Source organism: Branchiostoma belcheri, unplaced genomic scaffold, assembly GCF_001625305.1.
Source record: "Branchiostoma belcheri isolate BF01 breed outbred unplaced genomic scaffold, Haploidv18h27 scaffold222, whole genome shotgun sequence".
Lineage (NCBI taxonomy): Eukaryota > Metazoa > Chordata > Leptocardii > Amphioxiformes > Branchiostomatidae > Branchiostoma > Branchiostoma belcheri.
In genome coordinates, this window is record NW_017803736.1 from 213,213 (window position 1) to 234,265 (window position 21,053).

Below are 21,053 nucleotides of genomic sequence, written 5' to 3' on the forward strand. Positions count from 1 at the left end.
ACGATCATAATTTTTTCACCAAAGCGTCACTTGAAATGTTCAAACACTCACAATTCCAAAACGAAAGACGTTATTCCAAAACGGTTTGATGTTCTGGAATACATGAGTCATACCGTTTCTAACGGTACCAAACTTTTGCTTCCTAGGACTTTTGATCACCCTAACCCTAACCATAACACGATCATAACACGATCATAATTTTTTCACCAAAGCGTCACTTGAAATGTTCAAACACTCACAATTCCAAAACGAAAGACGATATTCCAAAACGGATTGATGTTCTGTAATACATGAGTTATACCGTTTCTAACGATACCAAATTTTTGCTTCCTAGGACTTTTGATCACCCTAACCCTAGCCCAAACCATAACGATAACACAATTATTAATTTTTTTCCATGGCGTCAACTGAAAATTTCAAACACGTACAATTCCAAAACCAAAGACGATATTCCAAAACGGTTTGATGTTCTGGAATACATGTGTCATACCGTTTCTAACGATACCAAACTTTTGCTTCCTAGGACTTTCGATCACCCTAACCCTAACCATAACACAACCATAACACGATCATAAATTTTTCACCAAAGCGTCACTTCAAAGTTCAAACATGTACAATTCCAAAACCAAAGACGATATTCTAAAACGGTTTGATGTTCTGGAATACTTGTGTCATATTGTTTCTAACGATACCAAACTTTTGCTTCCTAGGACTTTTGGTTACCCTAACCCTAACCCAAACCCTAACGATACCACGCTTATTAAATTTTTGCCAGGGCGTCACCTGAAAATTTCAAACACGTACAATTCGAAAAACTATATTCCAAAACGGTTTGATGTTCTTTTATACTTGTGTCATACCGTTTCTAACGATACCAAACTTTTGCTTCCTAGCACTTTCGATTACCCTAACCCTAGCCCCAAACCCTTACCATTAAACGATCATTGACTTTTAAACCAAAGCGTCACCTGAAAAGTTCTAACACGTAAAATCCCATAACCAAAGACAATATTCCAAAACGGTTTAATGTTCTGAAACACTTGTGTCATACCGATTCTAACGATACCAAACTTTTGCTTCCTAGGACTTTCGATCACCCTAACCCTATATAGCTAACCACAACCCTAACCATAACACGATAATAAATTTTCACCAAAGCGTCACTTGAAAAGTTCAAACGCGCACAATTCCAAAACCAAAGACGATATTCCAAAACGGTTTGATGTTCTGGAATACTTGTGTCATACCGTTTCTAACGATACCAAACTTTTGCTTCTTAGGACTTTCGATCACCCTAACCCTAACCCAAACACTAACGATGACACAATTATTAATTTTTTTCCATGGCTTCACCTTGAAATTTCAAACACGTACAATTCCAAAACGAAAGACGATATTCCAAAACGGTTTAATGTTCTGAAATACTTGTGACATACCGTTTCTAACGATTCCAAACTTTTTCTTCCTAGGACTTTCGATCACCCTAACCCTAACAACATCCCTAACGATATACACATTTATTAAATTTTTTCAATGGCGTCACTTGTAAAGTTCAAACATGTACAATTCCAAAACCAAAGACGATATTCCAAAACGGTTTGATGTTCTGGAATACTTGTGTCATACCGTTTCTAACGATACCAAACTTTTGCTTCTTAGGACTTACGATCACCCTAACCCTAACCACAACCCTAACCATAACACGATCATAAATTTTTCAAAAAAAGCGTCACTTGAAAAGTTCAAACACGGACAATTCCAAAACCAAAGACGATATTCCAAAACGGTTTGATGTTCTGGAATACTTGTGTCATACCGTTTCTAATGATACCAAACTTTTGCTTCCTAGGACTTTTGATCACTATAACCCTAACCCAAACCCTAACGATAACACAATAATTAAATTTTTTTTATGGCGTCACCTGAAAAATTCAAACACGTACAATTCCAAAACGAAAGACGATATTCCAAAACGGTTTGATGTTCTGGAATACTTGTGTCATACCGTTTCAAACAATACCAAACTTTTGCTTCCTAAGACTTTCGATCGGCCTAACCCTAACAACAACCCAAACGATAACACATTTATAAAATTTTTTTTCATGGCGTCACTTGAAAAGTTCAAACACGTACAATTCCAAAACCAAAGACGATATTCCAAAACGGTTTAATGTTCTGGAATACTTGTGTCATACCGTTTCTAACGATACCAAACTGTTGCTTCCTAGGACTTTCGATCACCCTAACCCTAACAACAACCCTAACGATAACACAATTATTAATTTTTTTCCGTGGTGTCACCTGAAAATTTCAAACACGTACAATTCCAAAACGATAGACGATATTCAAAACGGTTTGATGTTCTAAAATACTTGTGTCATACCGTTTCTAACCATACCAAACTTTTGCTTCCTAAGACTTTCGATCACCCAACCCCTAACCCAAACCCTAACGATAACACAATTATTAATTTTTTTCCATGGCTCGGTTGGGTTAAGGCGGCCTAGGCTGATATTCATGTTCGAGTTCCGCCGTGCGTCTGCACGATTGCCACAAACATGTTTCGAACCCGAATCATGTTCCACCATGTTCGATATGACGTCATTCGAATAGAACGTGTGTTCGAATTCGGGGTTACCGGCGGTCATTTGTATGTTTCCCCTGTAAACCCGCGTTGTTACGTATTTTATTCACGGAGTATGACTTAAACGGCTTTACGCCCAGCTGAAAACAACATAATTCATCTTTAGAGTAATCCATGTTTACGTATTATCACTTTTTTATCAAAATTGTCCGAGGCTATTTTGCATATAAGTCGAAATTTTTTAACTGTGGCGATTATTTAACAAAAAATGACAGAAAAATAGCCGTTTCTGTCGTTTTTGGCCCAAAAAAACAATGTAACTGTCATTTAAAACAAAATAGCCTCGGACAAAAATAATAAATAGGGGGTTGGCTTTCTACTTGCAAAATATCATGATGAAAGGTGTTGTTACCGCTTGGGCGTAAAGCCATGAAGTAAACAGCTTTTTTTTAACCAAAATGTTGATTTTTAACCCAAAAATTCAGACGTAGTAAAAACAAAATAACCTTTATTCAATGTATTTCAAGTACTACTAGAACTGTGTGAAGTTAAGTTGTGATGCGACCAAGCTATCAAAAGTTACAGCCATATGTATGAAATACTAATTATAGTTGGCCATAGGCTGCCTTAACCCAACCGAGCTGCTGTATTAGGCCCAGTTTTCTACTACTCTACGGTTGTAAGGTATATAGAATACCGCGCCGCCGACCCTGCCTCGGGAGGATGGTTGATTTGGAGCTGCAGCTGTTCCAGTCAAAACTGTATTATTACTTTTCCATCCCCCCCCCTTGGGCCAAAAGTGAAGTGTGCTATTTTGATCTTTCTGTGGAGCTACTGGTGACGTGTAGTAGCAGGCTTTGTTCTTTTATGTACTTAAACATTTAGAAAGTGGATGTACAAAGAATACTTTATTTTGAATAAATTTGAAGTATCTATATGTTTATGAAAATGACAATCTAGAACTACATGAACACAAGAACAGTGGCGACCTCTTAAATAAGTTGTTCTCCAGCTGCAAGTTCTCAAAGTTAGATAGTTTCATGCATCACATTTTTGTTGTAGCCCTTAAAATGTGTTTTTTTAACCTGGCTAAACTTTCTCGTGTTAGAAAATCCCCAGCTTCGGCAAAAGTATTACGTTATTGGCTTATGAATGAGGTAATGGAGATTGGGATGAAAAAAAAAACAACACGAAAAACATACGTTTGAATTTCACAACGGCCTGCCTCCATTTCGCCTTGGCCCAGGCTCTGGTTACGGAGTCAGGATGTCGCACAGCAGTTCCAACCTGTTCAGAACCCTGTTCTCCCCACGTCCTCTCCTCTTCCTTCTTCTTGTAATTGTATTGTCAGCGTGCTGTTCGGAGTTGATGACAATTTGGTCTTTCTTGATGGACGTTTGCTTACTGTCCACACCGAATACTATCTCGTCTCCTTGGGCCTGTAAGTGTACTTTCTTACTGGTGACAAGATCATCGTTTCAAAAATGTCTTGTCCAGTGGCTGCTTCCCCGGCATGCTTAAGGTTTGCCAGGCATTCATTATTGTGGCACAACCGCTTGGTCTTGGGTAATTCTAGTCCACAGGCACCAAATTGCTTCACATCCTTCTTTTTGTCCGTGTCCACTACACAGCCATCTATGTAATCCGCATATAAACCGTTCCCCTTTCGCTGCTGTACATGTCCATTTACTACTTTTGTTAACCTTTGGTGAACTATCTTCCTGACCTCAGAAAGATGGATCTGCTCTGTTAAGATTGTTTTAACGGGAGTCTAAGTTGTCAGTAACCCCAAGCCAGCCTCCAAGTCTCAGTCTACCACAGTTATTGTCTCAAGCTCTGGAGCTTACCTGCTGTCCACACTGACATTTACACGAAGAGGCTGCTTGCAGAAATCACTTCCAGGATTTCTTGATTTAAGGTGCTGATCTCTGGCAGAGTACAGGGCGTCAAAGGTTGGGGGGGGGGTAGGTTATGTGAAGAGGTCATGTGCATCTGGCTGGAGGAGTGAGCTTGCATCGTATACCCATGCATGTTCTGATGGAGGGTTTGAATGTGTCTGTGCATGTCGAGAATGTGTACTTTAGGGCTCTCGATCATGTCCCAAATCGGACCTGGGATTGGGTGATAGAAAATGCCAAGAGCCCTTGCTCCTGCAAGAAGTGGGGCACTATTGATGTCATCATTGATTGATCTCGTGAAGATTGTTTATAGTCAGATGCACCGAACTCATGTTTATTAGTGCAGCTTGACTCTTAGAAGTTCAGAATGACACAGTACATTGGAACTCCAAACAGATTAGTAACAACTGTATAAAGTTTCACCAAAAATACTTAATCTGAACTATCTTGCCACTACTGTCTGTGATGTATATACGATCATATACGATCTTTTTGACAGTTTTTCTGCTTCGTACAGCTGCCAATGTCATGAGTTCCATGTAAAGGAATTTTACTTCGTCTGTGTAATGTTCCTCTGTCCACGATGTCTTTGCCTGGTCCAGCGTGAACCTCATGTCATCCTTTTCCTCTGGTGTCTCAAATGTGTGGACTACGAAGGACTGTTCTAGATCAGTAAAAAGCTGTTGCAGATCATCGCACAATGTCGCGCAATGTTGGAGGTACCGCCAGCCAAGGGGACAATGGCCTCACAATATTTGCACTTTGCCCGGTAGTGTGGGAGTTTAGTGACATGATCCCAACGCCACTAAGTGGCCAAGGACACGAAAGAGTGGACGAGATGCGAGGATTGAACCTGGTGTTCGGACTGACGTCACCCAACATGGGGACGGGTGATCACTTATCATTAACATAATATATGCCAGTGGCGTGACGTATGTTTTCTTTCTTTTTCCCTTCTAACTATTCTACTTTCCATCCTTTCAAAAGTTGCTACACTAACTTGTGGTTATATGAACGAACAATAAGTCTAACTCTAATAGTCTGTTGACCAGATCTATAAATTAAAACTTAAAGTTGATTGACTACATGTATGTGCAGCAACAATAGCTTCCTGTGACATGATTATATGTACTTTTAAAACGAAGACAATAAAGCTGAGTCAGAACAGTATTGTTGTGTAAGCTAATTATCAATTGAAATCAACCAAAATTCAAACTTGTCTGGCTTGTGTCTACAAATGTAGCAAAGACAAACCAAAGTTCTTTTCAAACTTTTTTTCCACTTGTCTTTTATTCCACTTCCACTTGTAATGTGTAGGCTACAGCAAGTAGTCTCTGTAAAGTGTGCATTCGGCACACTGCAATACTACTGCATGTGTTTCAATTCACAGATATTTACTACAGACAAAAAAGTTTACATTAAAAAAGTTTCTTTCCTGGTGAAATTAGGCTTCACGGATTTGTATAGAAATGTCATTTCTTCAACTAGTTTTTCATCTGTCATGTCAAGAGAATCTGATGTGTCTGCAAGCAGAGAGGTCATAGTATCTTTGTAACATGTTACATATGGTGCATTGTCTTGCTTGATGGACAACTTTGCTGTGATGTTAGATGGGCAGTTTTTGGTAAGCATGCTCATGCAGGGCATGTGACAATGGTTTTATTGAACTCTGGGATTTTCTTCCTGCAGCTGAATCACTTGATAAAGTGCGAGTTAAGGTGAAGAATTTGAATAAAGGCATGAAATAATGCTTTGCAAACTAACCTTTGTCGCTGAGCTGGTGGTGCCACGCTTTGCACATGGCAGATAACGTTTCCTTCGTCATGTCATCTGTGTCATGTGGTTGACGGACCGTCAAAATATATGCCTGCAGAAACACCGAAAGATACTAAACACTAGTACACCAGAAACCTGTTACCTACCTCTGTCCAGTGTTATCCCACTCTGCTGGCTTGGTTTGGCTTGACCATGCTCCTGCAGACGTGCCACAAGTCATAGTAATGTGCGGTGTCTTTCTGCTCTTCCCTGATCCATTTGTCGATCCATTTGTGTCTGTCTGTGATGAATGTTTTGATTTTTAGCCTCGCTGGAGAGGAAGGAAAACCTGCGCTTTGTACCGTCCGATTCCATTGCATTGCTGCTTCCAGACTGGATTGATTGTAGGAGTTCAGAGTGGACCAGTTTGCTGATAGTGTTACAGAACATCGTGTATGTCCCGTACTTAGCACTATGTCCCATGGAATCATACCTGCTATCACCACTCCAGACTGCATTGTCGTTTCCTTTAAGTTTGTTCATCAAACCTTGGCGGTACACTTCCCAGTGGCGGAGTATGGATGGGATCAGGAATGTTGACTGGCGGGTGAAAAATGTTCTAGATGAAAACATGGCCAGTCCTATGTGCTTGGCAGCTTGAAGATCGAGGAGCGGTGTCTTTGATATACTGACTCCTGCCATCAGTATGCCTAAGCTCATGAGGATGTTTCCAGCTGCAAATCTCCCAAGTGTGAACGGTTGCGATCTCCAGGTGAAGCTGTCCTCGCCGCATGATTCGCAGTCTTGCTTCACGATGCCCATCGTCCCGCTCTTCTTAACTTTCACGGTGGGTTTGTTCTGCTTACACTTAAAACAGAAGAGGCTGAACAGAACCATTAGCATGGTTTTGTAAACGTTTGAAAAAGAAATGATGAGCACTGCATCATTGCTAGTCTAAGGCAGAGACAAACGGCCTGTGTTCCAGAACTACATTGTAATACACCGATACAGTCGAACAGGTACGCTCCTCTGAGTACTGAATAACTGAGCTTGGTTAATGATTACTTACATTCTGGGAACGACAATACCTCACCATTTTACACAGGGACATGATGCGACAGACTATTTAACTTTTTTTAAACTCCAATGTTACCAGCCTGTATTACATAAACGTGGGGATGACAGTTGAAGTGGAACCACTGCCTTATCCTAGGACGATTTGTCACGGTGTAATTATTGTAGGCGGCAGAAGGTGGTGATACGGTTCAGCAGTGTTGTTAATCCCGGGTGCCAGACAGGGGCTGCGTACTCAGTAATGGGTCTTATGTAAGGAATGTACAGTGATAAGGTAGGAAATCTATCACAGACCAGCGCCATACTGGTTAGGTGATATTTATTTTTGTGGAACATAAAACTAAAAGATGTCGTTTCATTGGCTGCAATCCATTAGGTATACTCCTTGGGGACGTCTTTCCTCGGGAAGTCGTTGATGTCTCAACACATCAGTATACATGTGTGATTGCATGGCCAAATAATTTAATCTTCCATGTACTGTTCTTGTGTACATTTAGAAGAGGTGCAGTAATTGAAAAAAATTATGTGTCTTGCTCTTAAGTTGTGCTGAAAGTAATGTTCTGGTGCAATGTTCGAATGTACCATTAACCCTTGCCAGGACCCCACCATGCAGACCCTCTTTGGTCTCTGCTTGCCTGTTCTGTGTTTCACCTGTATAATTCCATTTGAAAAGCACCACACACACACAAATACAAATAGAATAAAGGAAGCCATATAACAGTCTTTCCTGTGTACTTTAGTATCATATTGTGGTTTCTCAACAGTTTTCAACCAGTTTTCTCCACCCTTCTTGGTTAAATGTTCCTTAGGCCACACCAATTTAATTTGTTGGTTCTCGGATTTTTTCAGAAAAAATATGAAGCGACAGGGCGAAAAAAAATAAAAATAAAAACAGGTCTAGGCATCCTATTATAGGCTTTAATGCTACAAAATGAGCCATGAAGTCAACACAAAAGGCTGGGTTAAATTGAATGGGGAACCATGCAACACTGAAGCTGTATGTGTATCTTGAATATCTTTGGCACATGTTAAATTTGTAACTGTTATAATGATAATTGTTTTCATCATATATTAATGCAGGTATTTTATTTTGTTAGCTATTTTAAAGATTTCTTTTGTTAGCACGCATATCCTTTGTTTTGGTTGGAAAGATGTGCATTGTATGTAGCCTGGTTACCAAACCTATTATAGCTCACGATTCCTACATCCTCTCCACTACAGAGGCACATACAGTACTAGTAGTATTTTAGTATTTTTCCTTGTTCTTATACAGCTGCCCATTGACAATAGCTGAATATCTAGTTAACATCCTTGCACCTTCCCATACATGTATACGACATTGAGAGAACACACCCACCCACACACAGAGAAACTACCAGCCAATGATTGACTTGCATGTTTAATAGAATGCACCTAATTGAACACTCTCATACTTGTCAAAAGAAAGACCTATTTGCTTCTATTGGTTCAGATGACAATTGAACGAACTTTTTTACTTTCAAAATTAGAGCACTTGTACAATGTAGATATTCAGTGGTTTGACAGGACCTGTTTTAAATAATAAAAGCAAGAAAACTAAATTGCTGCTGTCTTAAAATATCACAAGGGGGGACAATACCTAACTGGTTATATGGTAATACACTTCCTGGATAATAAGATAAATTGTCAATTACTCATTGCACTGCACAATTAGGTTTTGGAATGTTTGCAAAGACTGTTTTAAATTGTTAAGTATTAAGTAATCTCTTACATATATAACAGCCGTTTTAATTGCATAGTATCCTCAACTTATTTCAACCTTACAAAATACCTTTTACTTTGTACAGAAAATTGGACAGTATTTCATCCTTTGGATATATTATTTGTCCACATTTGTACAGATCTTTCTTTACATCACTACAAAAGCTGAAGTTAAAACTGGAATGGGAGTACATTATACAGTGATGCAGAGTGTCTTATCTCGTATCAAAAACAAGTCAATAGATATTAGATTAAAAAATTGTACATGAAACTTGACAATATCCTTTGTTCATACATGTACATGAACCTTTGGTACAAATTTGTACAGATACCTTTGTGCAATTTAGTTTTGAAGACTAAGTTTAAACTAGATGTACATTGAACATTAGACTTTATATATATTACATCATATATCTAATATAGCTTTCATCTCATTTCTGAAACATTCGAATTGTTACATGTACATGTAGATACGGCCATCTTTTAACTCAAACTAGATTGGTACTGATGAAATCTACTGCACGCAAATTACTTACTTGTTCTGATGTAAGCCACATGTCACATATTGTCTTAAAAGTGTATCTTTTGATAACATGATTTTCTTCACCTGTCTGGTACCAAAATGAGCATTTTGGGGGGTTAATTCAGAACCTGAATGGTACATGTTGGTTTTCGTTTTGGAAATTGAAAAAAAAAAAAAATTAAGTGAAGAAACAACAATTGGAAATAGTGTGGCCTTATGGAAAGATCTCTCTGAAAACCTCAGGTTCCAAGGTTTGACTTGCATGGTCTCTGATAGCAGTCAGACGGACCCCGCGCTCAATAAGGCTTTGCCCGCTACTTTCGGGGAAGAATCCCCTGGTGTGCATGAGCACCACATTACCCTGTGTGTCAAACCCTGGGGAGCCTGAGGAACCATGGAACATCACACCTGTGTGGTACAGGGGCTTGCGTGCATCTTCTTGGGGAAAATGTGGGTTCCCAAACATGACATGGATGATATGATGCCTTTCCAAAGCCGCCATGTGGCAGAAGTCAACCATTTTGTCCCCACCATAAGGGTGGCCCACAACAACCACCATCTTTCTGTGATCTTCAACTAATGGGAGGAAGCGTCCAAGAAAAGGCAAGCTATCAAGCGTGCTTTCCACTTCATCATCAACTGCCAACTTAAGGATAGCATAATCTAGCTCTTCACAATGACCTTTCAGCATTGAAAAATGGAAGCGGACTTTGCATTCCTCGCTTGCAGACAAAACGAATGTTGCTGTGTACAGACCCAAATCAGTGAACATTCGTCTGGCTCTGACCATACCTTCATACACATGGTAACATGTTAGAACCTTCCCCTTGCTCAACAGGAATCCTGTTCCTGAACCCCCCGGCCAGTTGATACGGCACACGGACTTCTTTCTCTCCTTTATCAGGTCATATATGATTGCATTAAGGCTATAGTTGGAACTATTATGAAACAATTCCTCACGTAGTGTCTTCCTGTTGATCTGCAGCCTCTCCATATCCGCTCTCGTACTCGTTAGCATCTGGTATGTACTTACCGCCAAAGTTTTCCTTCTGCGGCCAGAGCCCGCCGCTTCCACACCTCCAGGGACCAATGATGGTCGCAAGTGCTTCGACTTGCCCTTCTGACAATTCGCTGTATCGCACAAGGATACAGCTTCTGACATCTGTCATTGAAGTGCTGTTTCCATCTTTGGGTTCCTGTGCGGTAGGATTGCACATACATGCTCTTCAACTGGCGCAGTAGTTTATTGCGTGGAAGTATGTTCTGGACTGGTGTTTTGTGCTGAATAGGTACAGGTTTGGCATGCATACAGCCACAGCTCTTACTGGTTTTTCCTCTTTTGAAAACAAGGCTTGTGTGTACTTGATTACCTGCTCTGCCTGCAAAACATACATTATAAAATGTATGTAAGAAATTATATCATCGTATTCTGGTTGAATCTTCTGCAAAGGTTTTTCTACTTTATAAAGGACACTTATATTTGATGTTTCTTTTTTTGCATGCACAAGCGACCATGATATAATTACGGAAATCTACATATGTGAGTACTAGTACTAGAAGTAAACCAAGTTAATTAATCTACATGGAATCAACACGTGAGACGAGTATTTTTTAAAATTTCTTTCGTTAATGTTCGTGATTTTAGATGTACATACTTATGGCCTTTTCTGTTTTGCTCCTTCCTCTTTTGGTCAAATTATCCTGTGATGTCTGTCACTATTGTCCATAGACTGCTTGGTCTGTCTTTGGTTCCGGTTTTTCTCCGAGCTCTTGTTCCTTGGTTGGAAATCACTCACAGTCAAAACGCATGTGGTCAGTTGGTTCCAAGAACCGCCTACCTCCCTCAAACGTTGAAAGGTGATACTTAGGCCACACCAATTTAATTTGTTGGTTCTCGGATTCGCCTCTTCGTTTTTTTCTGATTTGCAAAAAAAAACTGATTCTGGTCCTGAATCAACTGAAAAATGCTCATGTTTTGCCCCCCAACAGTTGAGGAAAGTCATTTTCTTCCTAGTTGTTACAGTTTTCCCATCTATCATTGCAGTGGTTTGATTAAAAGTTCAAAATTCAATGTTAAATTTTAACCCAGCCTTTTGTGTTGACTTCATGGCTCATTTTGTAGCATTTAAGCCTATAATAGGATGCCTAGACCTGTTTTTATTTTTTTTCGCCTTGTCGCTTAATATTTTTTCTGAAAAAATCCGAGAACCAACAAATTACATTGGTGTGGCCTTAGTACAGAACTCAGCTAGAAAAAAAAAACACTAAAACTTAACTGGGTTTAGACATGTTCTGTATATTTGTTGCTGTTGTACAGGTTTTCCTGGTGTTGCCTCAGCTGCGTGGGCCCTGGCTTGGTCAATTCGCCACTTCGATAGCCCAGGGATAAGCTCCTTGAGGTCCTGCTTGCTGTAATCGTCGGCAAAAAGAGACAGGATCTGTTGCCTTGTCTGCAAGGTACCGGCTTGTTGGTAACCTTTGACTAACGTCTGCACAGTTTGATGGTCCCACATCTTTTTTTTTTGTGCTGGTGGCTCTTCGTAGCTTGGACAGGTATGACTGTATCGTCAGTGTTTTTTTTTTTTATTTTTGATCCTCTAAAATACTTAACTTGAATTTAACATGTACTCCTTATGCCTATGTCAATACTCCTGATTATGCTGATACAAGCATCTGTCGTCCTCACATTGACACGTGCACAGGATAGTAAAAAATCGCCAAATGTATTTAGGGTGATGACAATATTACCTTACCGTAAGTATCCAAACATAACCTTCTGCTCCATCTCCTTGAAGCCATGGTCTTGTTTGGCTCTCCTTACAATGTGGTTTATGTCCTCTTGACTGAGGTCGCTGTATGTGTCTTCTGTTATGTCAATGCCATCCTCCTTCAAATGTCTACATGGTTGAGCGATGTACGCCATATTTCTTAGCAAGGTCCGTTATCACCTGGTTATCGTGTAGTCTAGCTCTATGATGTGATGTAGGACATCATCGACGTCATGTTCTTCCTTGGACGCCCTGGACCAGATCCCCTCACATCTGACACGGGTGAAAACTATCAGATGATGCTTGTAAACAGCTTCGTATCGGACCATTGGTGTAGGAGACGACGTAGCTCTTTTGCTACTTGTGCAAGTCCATCCCTAAACTCATGTTGTTCTGAACCGTTGTCTGGAGTATATATGTCAGCATTTTGTGGAGGTTTCCTCCAGTGAGGAGTGAGGAGTTCTGCAGCCTGTGGAGTGTGGATCAGCTCACTGAGATCATCAGCCATGATGAGCTGGATGTTGAAGAGGAGACAGGAGTGTGGGAGGCTGTGGTGAGATGGGTGCAGCACGGCAGGGAGGACAGACTGCAGCACCTACCCAGCATCCTCCCTCACATCCGCTTCAACTTGCTGACCTCAGACGACATGGCGGCCATCTTGGAACATCCCCTGGTCAAGGAGGATCCTGGGAGTTCTGAATCTGAGGTAATCAGGAATGCGGTACAGAGGAACCCAACCTGAAGCCGAGGCTTGGGATGACCACGGAAATGGTTCTGCTGTCTAAAAACTATGACGCAAAAAATATGCTGTGGATGAACAAAGGAGAAGGGAAGTACGTCAGGTGTGACTACAACCTACCAGTATCTACATATAATGGTGTGGTTACACACGATAATGAGGTCTCTGTCTTAGCTGCAGATTCACACATCTGTCTGTGTAAATACAACCATGTTGAGAACAAGTGGGAACAAAAGTCGACCGTGTCCGAAGGACCTAGAGAAATGGGAAGTCTACCAAAATGACTACCTTATGGAAATCAAAGGACATGATCTTTTACCTTGTAACATGGCCAGTGATGGCATTCAAGAAATACAACCAGCACACAAATGAGTGGCACAACTGTTCAACACCTGAAGATGGTGATCTGTTGGACGTCACCTTTGCAGTGTCCTGCAATCAGCGCATCTACCTCTTCACACATACAGAGATGCATTGGTACGACCCGAGGGAAGACTGGTGGTTCAGGAAAGCCTTGTCAGACTACGGTCCTGAAGTGCGAGTTGACTACGGTCGGGTACTCGCCATGGGAACAAAGATCTTTTGGACGGATCCTGGCTTCTTCAACATGTTGGAGTACGATACAGAAGCAGACAGCTGGTCTGAGCATCCAGCCCCAGGGATTCAGGACAATTGAAGATGGAGATCTCTTTGTACTCCAAAACACACTCCATGCACTTGTCAACTATTGCCTGAGTGATGACGAGTCCAGCCTACCTCAACAGGTTTTCATGTATGACAGGCGTGAACGTATTTGGAGAGAGTTACCTGAGCTGCCTTTTGGGCGTAGGTGTGTTTATGATTCTCTGAACGCTGTGGCTCGTATGTACCTACCGTATCTGAACACCAGCCATGCCGACGCGCAGGATGCAGCAAACCCAGGGGGACCATCTGGTGAATAGTTTTGTACTTTACGCCGAAGTTTTCCTTCTGCAGCCAAAACCCGTGGCTTCCACACCTCCAGCTCCTCCGTCAAGGTCTTGATAGAAGCTGGTACTGGCTCCTACACAAAGGAGTTTGAAAAGTATGATAAGTTTCTTAGGATGTGAAAAGGTTAAGTAATTGTCAGTATCTATATCGTAAAAGCCTACGAAACATTTGAACATGAAAACCAAATCTAGAATTTCAAGTCTATATGACAATTATAGAGTGAACAAGCAACCTTTCTTCGTACGTGTAATCATTGGAGTAATTACTGAGAATGTATTTAGTTCCGCTTCTCTGTACACTTTCCAGTCTTTCTATTAGTTCATGAGTGTGAGGAGACCGTACCGTGGAACAACACTCTAACTTACTTCGAACAAGGGACATGTAAAGAGCTTTTATGAAGTGCAATAGCAAGTGGTTATTCCATACTTATGTATGTTGCTTGTTAAAATCCTCTTTGGGGCTCTCAAGTCTTAATAAGGATAAATCATCTCCGCATCCATACAAGGGCCACTTGGAAGATAAAATCTGTCCTTGATGATAACAAATTGGAGGATTCCAAACACATTTTGATAATACTCCCTATTCACGCCGCCGCCATCTTGGATCGAAAACGAGGCCGGGTGGGCAAGCGTATTAGACGCATACCAGACCTCGGCCGAACACAATGGGGAAATTCCACTGTTGTGTGCCGAGTTGCACAAACGATTCTCGTTACGATCCAGAGAAAAAACTGAGTTTTCATCGGTTTCCAAAAGATAGTACGCAACGCAAAGCTTGGATTGTGAAGATAAGGCGTGATATCGGCAAAGATTTCCAGGTATGTGAACGCTCGGATTGTTTACTTGTAGCTAGCGTTCGTGTAGGGGGTGGGGGGCGCACCTTGATTCGATGTTGTACTTCCATGTTTTCCGTACCTTACATGCACTATGTAATCGGTTGACTTAAAGTAAGTAAATGCAAAGGACTTTTGCTTTAAAACTGTGGTTATCTTGGTTTGTTGTCGCTGTTTTCTGTGTGGAAAATGATCGGAATGTTTACTTGTCGCTAGCGTTCGTGTAGGGGGTGGGGGGCGCACCTTGATTCGATGTTGTACTTCCATGTTTTAAGTATCTTACATGCACTATGTAATCGGTTGACTTGAAGCAAATAAATGCAAAAAAAAACTTATGCTTTAAAACTGTGTTTATTCGGCACAACCATTTATTTTTCAAGAGCTGACGTTCTGTGTGGAAAATGAAAGCTAAGATCATGGAATGAAGTGTGCTAAAATCCAAGGTTGCCTCAAATTTACATGATGTACATAATCTGATGTATATAAATTTACATGTTGTTTATACTTTTACCAATTATCAGCTGCTAATAAGGTTACAATATATTATTGGATGTTTAAAAAAAGAGAGAACAAAACACTGAGAAGTGTGTAATACACACAATGTATGTTTCCCTTCATCAATTTTAGTTGTCTGATAATACACGAGTGTGCTCAGCCCACTTTCCAGCAGAAGACTTCACCCGGACACTCATTGGCCTTAGGAACCTGAAGGCTGGAGCTGTACCCTCCATCTTTGACTGGACTAAAACTACCACTAAGCGTTGTGGTCCAAGGAGGCGTTTAAATGAGTAAAAATTATGTTGTTTCTTTTAACCTGTGTTGTTCTTATGTGCCCAACTATAATAAAAGCTATTTACTCATACAACATTGATAATTATGGACAAGGAAATGTATTAAACAAACAGCATTACAACTATATGCAATACACAATGAAATGGCGATGGCATGTTTTTCAATTCTATTTTATATTTTAGTGTGAATCCAGCCCCAGGTTGTTCCAGTGATGCAGGGGACCTGACTGACAATGGTTCCAGTGGATCAGTTCCTGCACCATCAGCCGAACATGACTACCTACCTCCATCGAAAGATAGAACAACTGAGAGATGCCCATGCTGAGATTGAGAGGCTTCAGGCACGGGTCAAGGAAGTAGAACAGGAGAAGCTGCAACTTAAGTTCTACCTAGAGCGATTTTCTTCTGATGACCAAACAATCAACTTCTACACAGGGTTCAAAAACTATAAAACTTTGACCAGTGTGTTTAACGCCCTACAACCAACAGCAAATACAATGATCAGATGGGCTCAAATGCAGAGGCATTCAAGTAACATTGACAATGTGAAAATGTCTGCTTTCACAGAAAGTGAGGGATGTCTGCCTCTGATTGATCAGTTTTTCATGTTCTTGTGCAGAGTGAAACAAGGTTTCGCAGAGGACGATTTGGCCATTAGATTTGGTGTGTCTCAATCTTCAGTTAGTAGACTGCTGATTACCTGGGCAAACTATTTGTACTTCATGTTGGGAAGTTTGGAGATCTGGCCTTCCAGGAGTGTTGTGGATAAGAATATGCCAGAAAGTTTCCGCAAGACCTACCCCAAGACAAGAGTTATCATTGACTGCACAGAGATAAAGGTACAGACCCCCAGTTCAAAGGTGCTGAATTCTGAGATTTACTCCAATTATAAAAGCCATACCACTTTCAAATCTCTTGTGGGAATAACACCATGTGGTGTGGTGTCATTTGTGAGCACACTCTACACAGGTGCAATCTCTGACAAGGAAATCACTGCTAAATCAGGAATTATAGACTTGATTGAAGCTGGTGATCAAGTAATGGCTGACAAGGGGTTTCTGATACAGGATATGCTTGAAACGAAACAAGCAAGTTTGGTAATCCCTCCATTCCTTGGTAAGAAAGGAAAGTTCAGTGCAGCAGAAGTTTCGAAGACACATGAAATAGCCAGGCTAAGAATTCATGTAGAGAGAGCCATCAGGAGGATTAAGGAATATCCCATATTTGATGGGGTGGTCCCACTGTCCCTTGCCCCATCCATCAACCAGGTGTGGACTGTATGTTCCATTCTTACAAATTTCAGAGGACCCTTATTCTGATGGCAATCAAAAGACACAATGTTTCAATATCTGAAGGCCTATTACCATGAAATGATTGTATGCTAGAAGTTTGTGTACCTTTCTCACATCACAAAATTATTTGATGGATACTATTCTTTTCAATATTATGTATTGTAATTTTAGCAAATAGAAAATGTAAAATTGTATGAAGCATGTAGCCTAGCATACTGATAACTGTCAACCAAGCTATTAATTCCTCTTGTAAGATTGCCTCAATAATAAAATGTAGTCAAATTTATCTGGCCAATGGTGGATAACAACAGTTTGAGTCATTTTGGTTTTCCATGTGTCTAGCTATATCTTAAGGAGAAAACATGTATATATATGCCAATATAACAATATGTATATATAACAATATGTATTGTTAAATATTTACATCTAACAGAACATGAGGAAGACATGTAAAGGGACAACTGGTCATGACTGGAATAAAATGGTATGACTTCCCTGGTGAAAGTTGAAGGGACCACAAAACTACTCACTTACTGCATATCAGTGGGAGGAAGTAGTCAAAGTAGAAAACATCAAGAGCAGTTTTCATTCTAACCCACTCCTCCTCGTCATACCTGACCCGCTCTAAGTGATAGTTATCCTTACACTTCACAAGGAAGTCACACCACTTTATTCCAGTCAAGGCCATCTGCCCCATCATCTGGTAGTAGTAAGCATGGATTGTCTTAAGTTTGTACGTGCCATCGTTGTTGTTCTTCTTAAGGTAATCGCATTCCTCAAATGTGTGTTTGTCTGGACATTTGATTTCTAGCAGACCATGTGGATCTGTAGCATTATGCTCGTACACCTTCCTGTCTGGCGATGCTCCAAGGGGTGGGGCTGAGGGGTTTATCGCAAACCCGCTCAGGTAGACATTATTACCTGTCACTTCAGCGTAGAGTTTGGCGGCCTCTGGCTCATGTTCAATTCCGAACTTCATTGCAGCAGTTTGTATGTTTTTGGCTGACAGGAATCTTTGAGCCAGACTGGAATGGTCCTTCTTCCTGGAACACACCTGCTTGAAGATGGAGGATGTGAGTCTGTGTTACCGGACATCGTGCCATATCTTGTTGTGACTTTGGTCTCTCGTGTTTTCCTCCACCTCGTGTGCCTGTGACAGTGTGAGGTGTAAGCCAAGGTAGACTTCTTGTTCTGTTTGACTGGGGACATGATGATATGTAGATGGTAGTGGTGGTACTGGGAAAGCCGGGTATGTAGGTTTGCATGGGTGATTGATGATATCTCCATTCTTTTGTTGTGGTTTCTGTTGGTAGGAGAGGACTGATCCATGGGGAACTGCGCCAAACTTGCTGGGGACAGATGGAGGGTTGGGAGACTTGGGCAGGACCTTCAGGATCTGTGCGTCACTGCGATGTGGTGAATTCTGCGCTTGCTATGGGTTGGGGCACTGGGCAGTACAGGTTGGGCACGACGCCGGCTTGCGCCACACGTTTCCGCTTAGTAGCCTTCTGCACAGGTTTCACTTTGTTGATATGCAGGGAATCCACCGGCATCAGGCATTTAGGCCTTCTGTACGTTGTGGTATGTGCCATGCCTGAGGGAGGGATGTCTTACTTTGTATTGCTGGCACAGACGTCAATCCCATCTTCAGGAAATGGCACACTAAGTATAGGAGGCCTATACTGTGGCTGCAGTGCCCTTCCCCTGCCTTACAGCCGCACTTGGAGGCCTGGATAGTCACAGGATCACGTGCCACAGTCACCTGTGAATCAGAACAGAGATATTTAAAACACAGAAGTACTTTTTTTCTCTTTAACATATCACAATGAAAATGTATTTTATTACAAAAAAGTGCATAATATCTCAAATGACAGAATATTTTGAAATCCAATCTCTTGTGCACCTGTATACTGACTTGGATTATAAGTTGTTAGAATACTTTGCTTTATCTGGACATCACCTTTTAAATATCTAAACGTGCAACTGAGGGAGGAATGCTCACGCCCATGGACGTTTTACTCCAACCCAGGAGTGTTGTGTTGTATCCTTGAAGACAGATGGACAACAACTGTGCAGTGTGCAATAAACAAATGTAAGTAGAAATGTTAACAACAACAAATTACAACTTGCATAAGTCAACAAACAACAGAACATTTAGGCAGTCAAAATTTCTACATACCGTCAGGCTGTATGGAGGGTCATTTTTCTTCATCGAGGGGTAGGCTCTAGCTCTTATTTTGCAGCTGTCAGTGGCTTTAGCCTGGACTTGCACTGCATAAAGCAAAATTCAAATAATTTTTGCAATTTATTCAGTGTGTTATTTACAGCAGTTTATTCACCAAAACATGCTACAATAAATACATATTCTATGTAACTATTCACTATTGTATTTACTGCCAGCTGAATATATTATGTATTATGTGCACAAATCTCTGGAAAAAAGGACGAAAAAAAACAAGCTGTGTACAGCGGCTTGGAATATTAGAGCTTTGCCGGCGCGGCGATATGCATAATTTGACGTCCATGTGCGATACACGCGGAAGATCGCGTAGTTTCCAACTACTCCGATTTCCCCCCCAAAAGAAGGACAATAGTTCGTTTTCTTGCTGCCCTGGTGTTACTATCACGTCAGCATTGTTCAGAGGCAACACGGCGGCGTGCGTGTGACATATGTGTGCCGGAACTGCAGCTATGAGCGGTGCAAGTTAGCATGCATTAAAGATTTTTCTGCGAAGCAACAACGAAGCCACGTACCTTCAACGTCATGAATGTATCCCTCGATAAAATTCGAGTATCCCTTAGTTTGTTTCGCCCTTGGGATTTTGGCTGTTTCATTGGCCCAGTCATCAACAATTTGCTGAGTTAGTGGCGGCACGCGCGCCAGGTTTCTACTCCACGTAGTGGAAGCGGAGGGAGCGGCCATATTTTCTGTTTGCCCACCCGGCCTCGTTTTCGATCCAAGATGGCGGCGGCGTGAATAGGGAGTATTTCATAGGTGACAAAATGGCAAACGCTGACGAAACGGCAGAACATCCAGCTTACTCGGGGTGTTTTAGTCAGCTAGATTAAGAAGCTGCCAAGCCTCTTGGAAACCCAGACCTCGGGGACTGAGCTTGTGGCTCGGTGGGGGCTTGCTCGGCTTAGTTAGATGGCTTTGCTGGATGTTAATGCCTTTAATTTTTTTTTTCTATGTAAATTTAAAAGGCACAATAATTGACGTTTACATGAAAGTTACGTTCCATTCAATCGTTATCATTGGAAGCTGTCGGTTTGGAAAAAATTCGTAAACTGAATTCAGTAAGGTAGCTGGAACTAAAGTTAATCTAGAAATCTAAAATGTGGATAGGTATGTGGGAGAAAAATAATCTTAGATTTAACAATATCATGGATGATAGCATACAGTAATAATACTATAAGAATAGTGCACTTATTATTAAATGCTCTACACCTGCCTGAAGCTGGTCGATTATCATGGTCAGTCTGTTGGAGCGCGAGGCTGGTCGTCGAACCAACCATGTGTTCTCGTGGTCCTCATCTGTTTCCTCACCGGACATGAGTGCGAAAAACGCACTTGAGAAAAAAGATTGGCTACGGTAAATGTATATTATATACATACAATTATATACATACGAATAGCAGGAATGTTCGTTGTACATTGTGAAAGTGAGTTTTTCCAAAGAACTGAAGGTTTAGTGCTTAGGAAATATCTGCGAACTTTTGGAGGTCTCATGCTCGACCATAATATAGAACTGCAGCAGGGATGAGAACGTTGCCTTCAGACGTTCTGTGTTAACGACATATGGCTGAGAGACTCCCTCGTTAACGTTTGGACAGTCATACTTGATTGTCAGGGCTGAGCCGGTGTTAAATCTTTTGGTGATGAGTAGGAGTTTTCCACACTTGTCAAATGAGCAAACTCTATACTTGCAAACAAATAGCACCCTCATGCAACATGTATTTGAATCACTTAATTTATTTGGAAAAGGACATAATGATAATTGAGGTGACAGAGACTGCATTTTGCAACTTGTATATTAAACTATTTAAAAATGGCCGCAATAACTAACAGGTAACTAGCAGGTAATTAG

The 21,053-nt window shown here is 41.0% G+C and overlaps 1 protein-coding gene and 1 pseudogene across 1 annotated transcript; one reads left to right on the forward strand and one right to left on the reverse strand.

The window, feature by feature from the left end:
• Positions 1 to 14,657: 14,657 nt before the first annotated feature.
• Positions 14,658 to 17,369, forward strand: LOC109470390. The gene is made up of 4 exons (XM_019769329.1): positions 14,658 to 14,867; positions 15,510 to 15,670; positions 15,857 to 15,965; positions 15,997 to 17,369. The coding sequence occupies exons 1-4, from the start codon at positions 14,715 to 14,717 to the stop codon at positions 16,990 to 16,992; spliced, it is 1,419 nt and encodes a 472-aa protein (XP_019624888.1). The 5' UTR covers positions 14,658 to 14,714; the 3' UTR covers positions 16,993 to 17,369.
• Positions 17,370 to 17,491: 122 nt separating this feature from the next.
• Positions 17,492 to 19,888, reverse strand: LOC109470391 (annotated as a pseudogene).
• Positions 19,889 to 21,053: the final 1,165 nt, after the last annotated feature.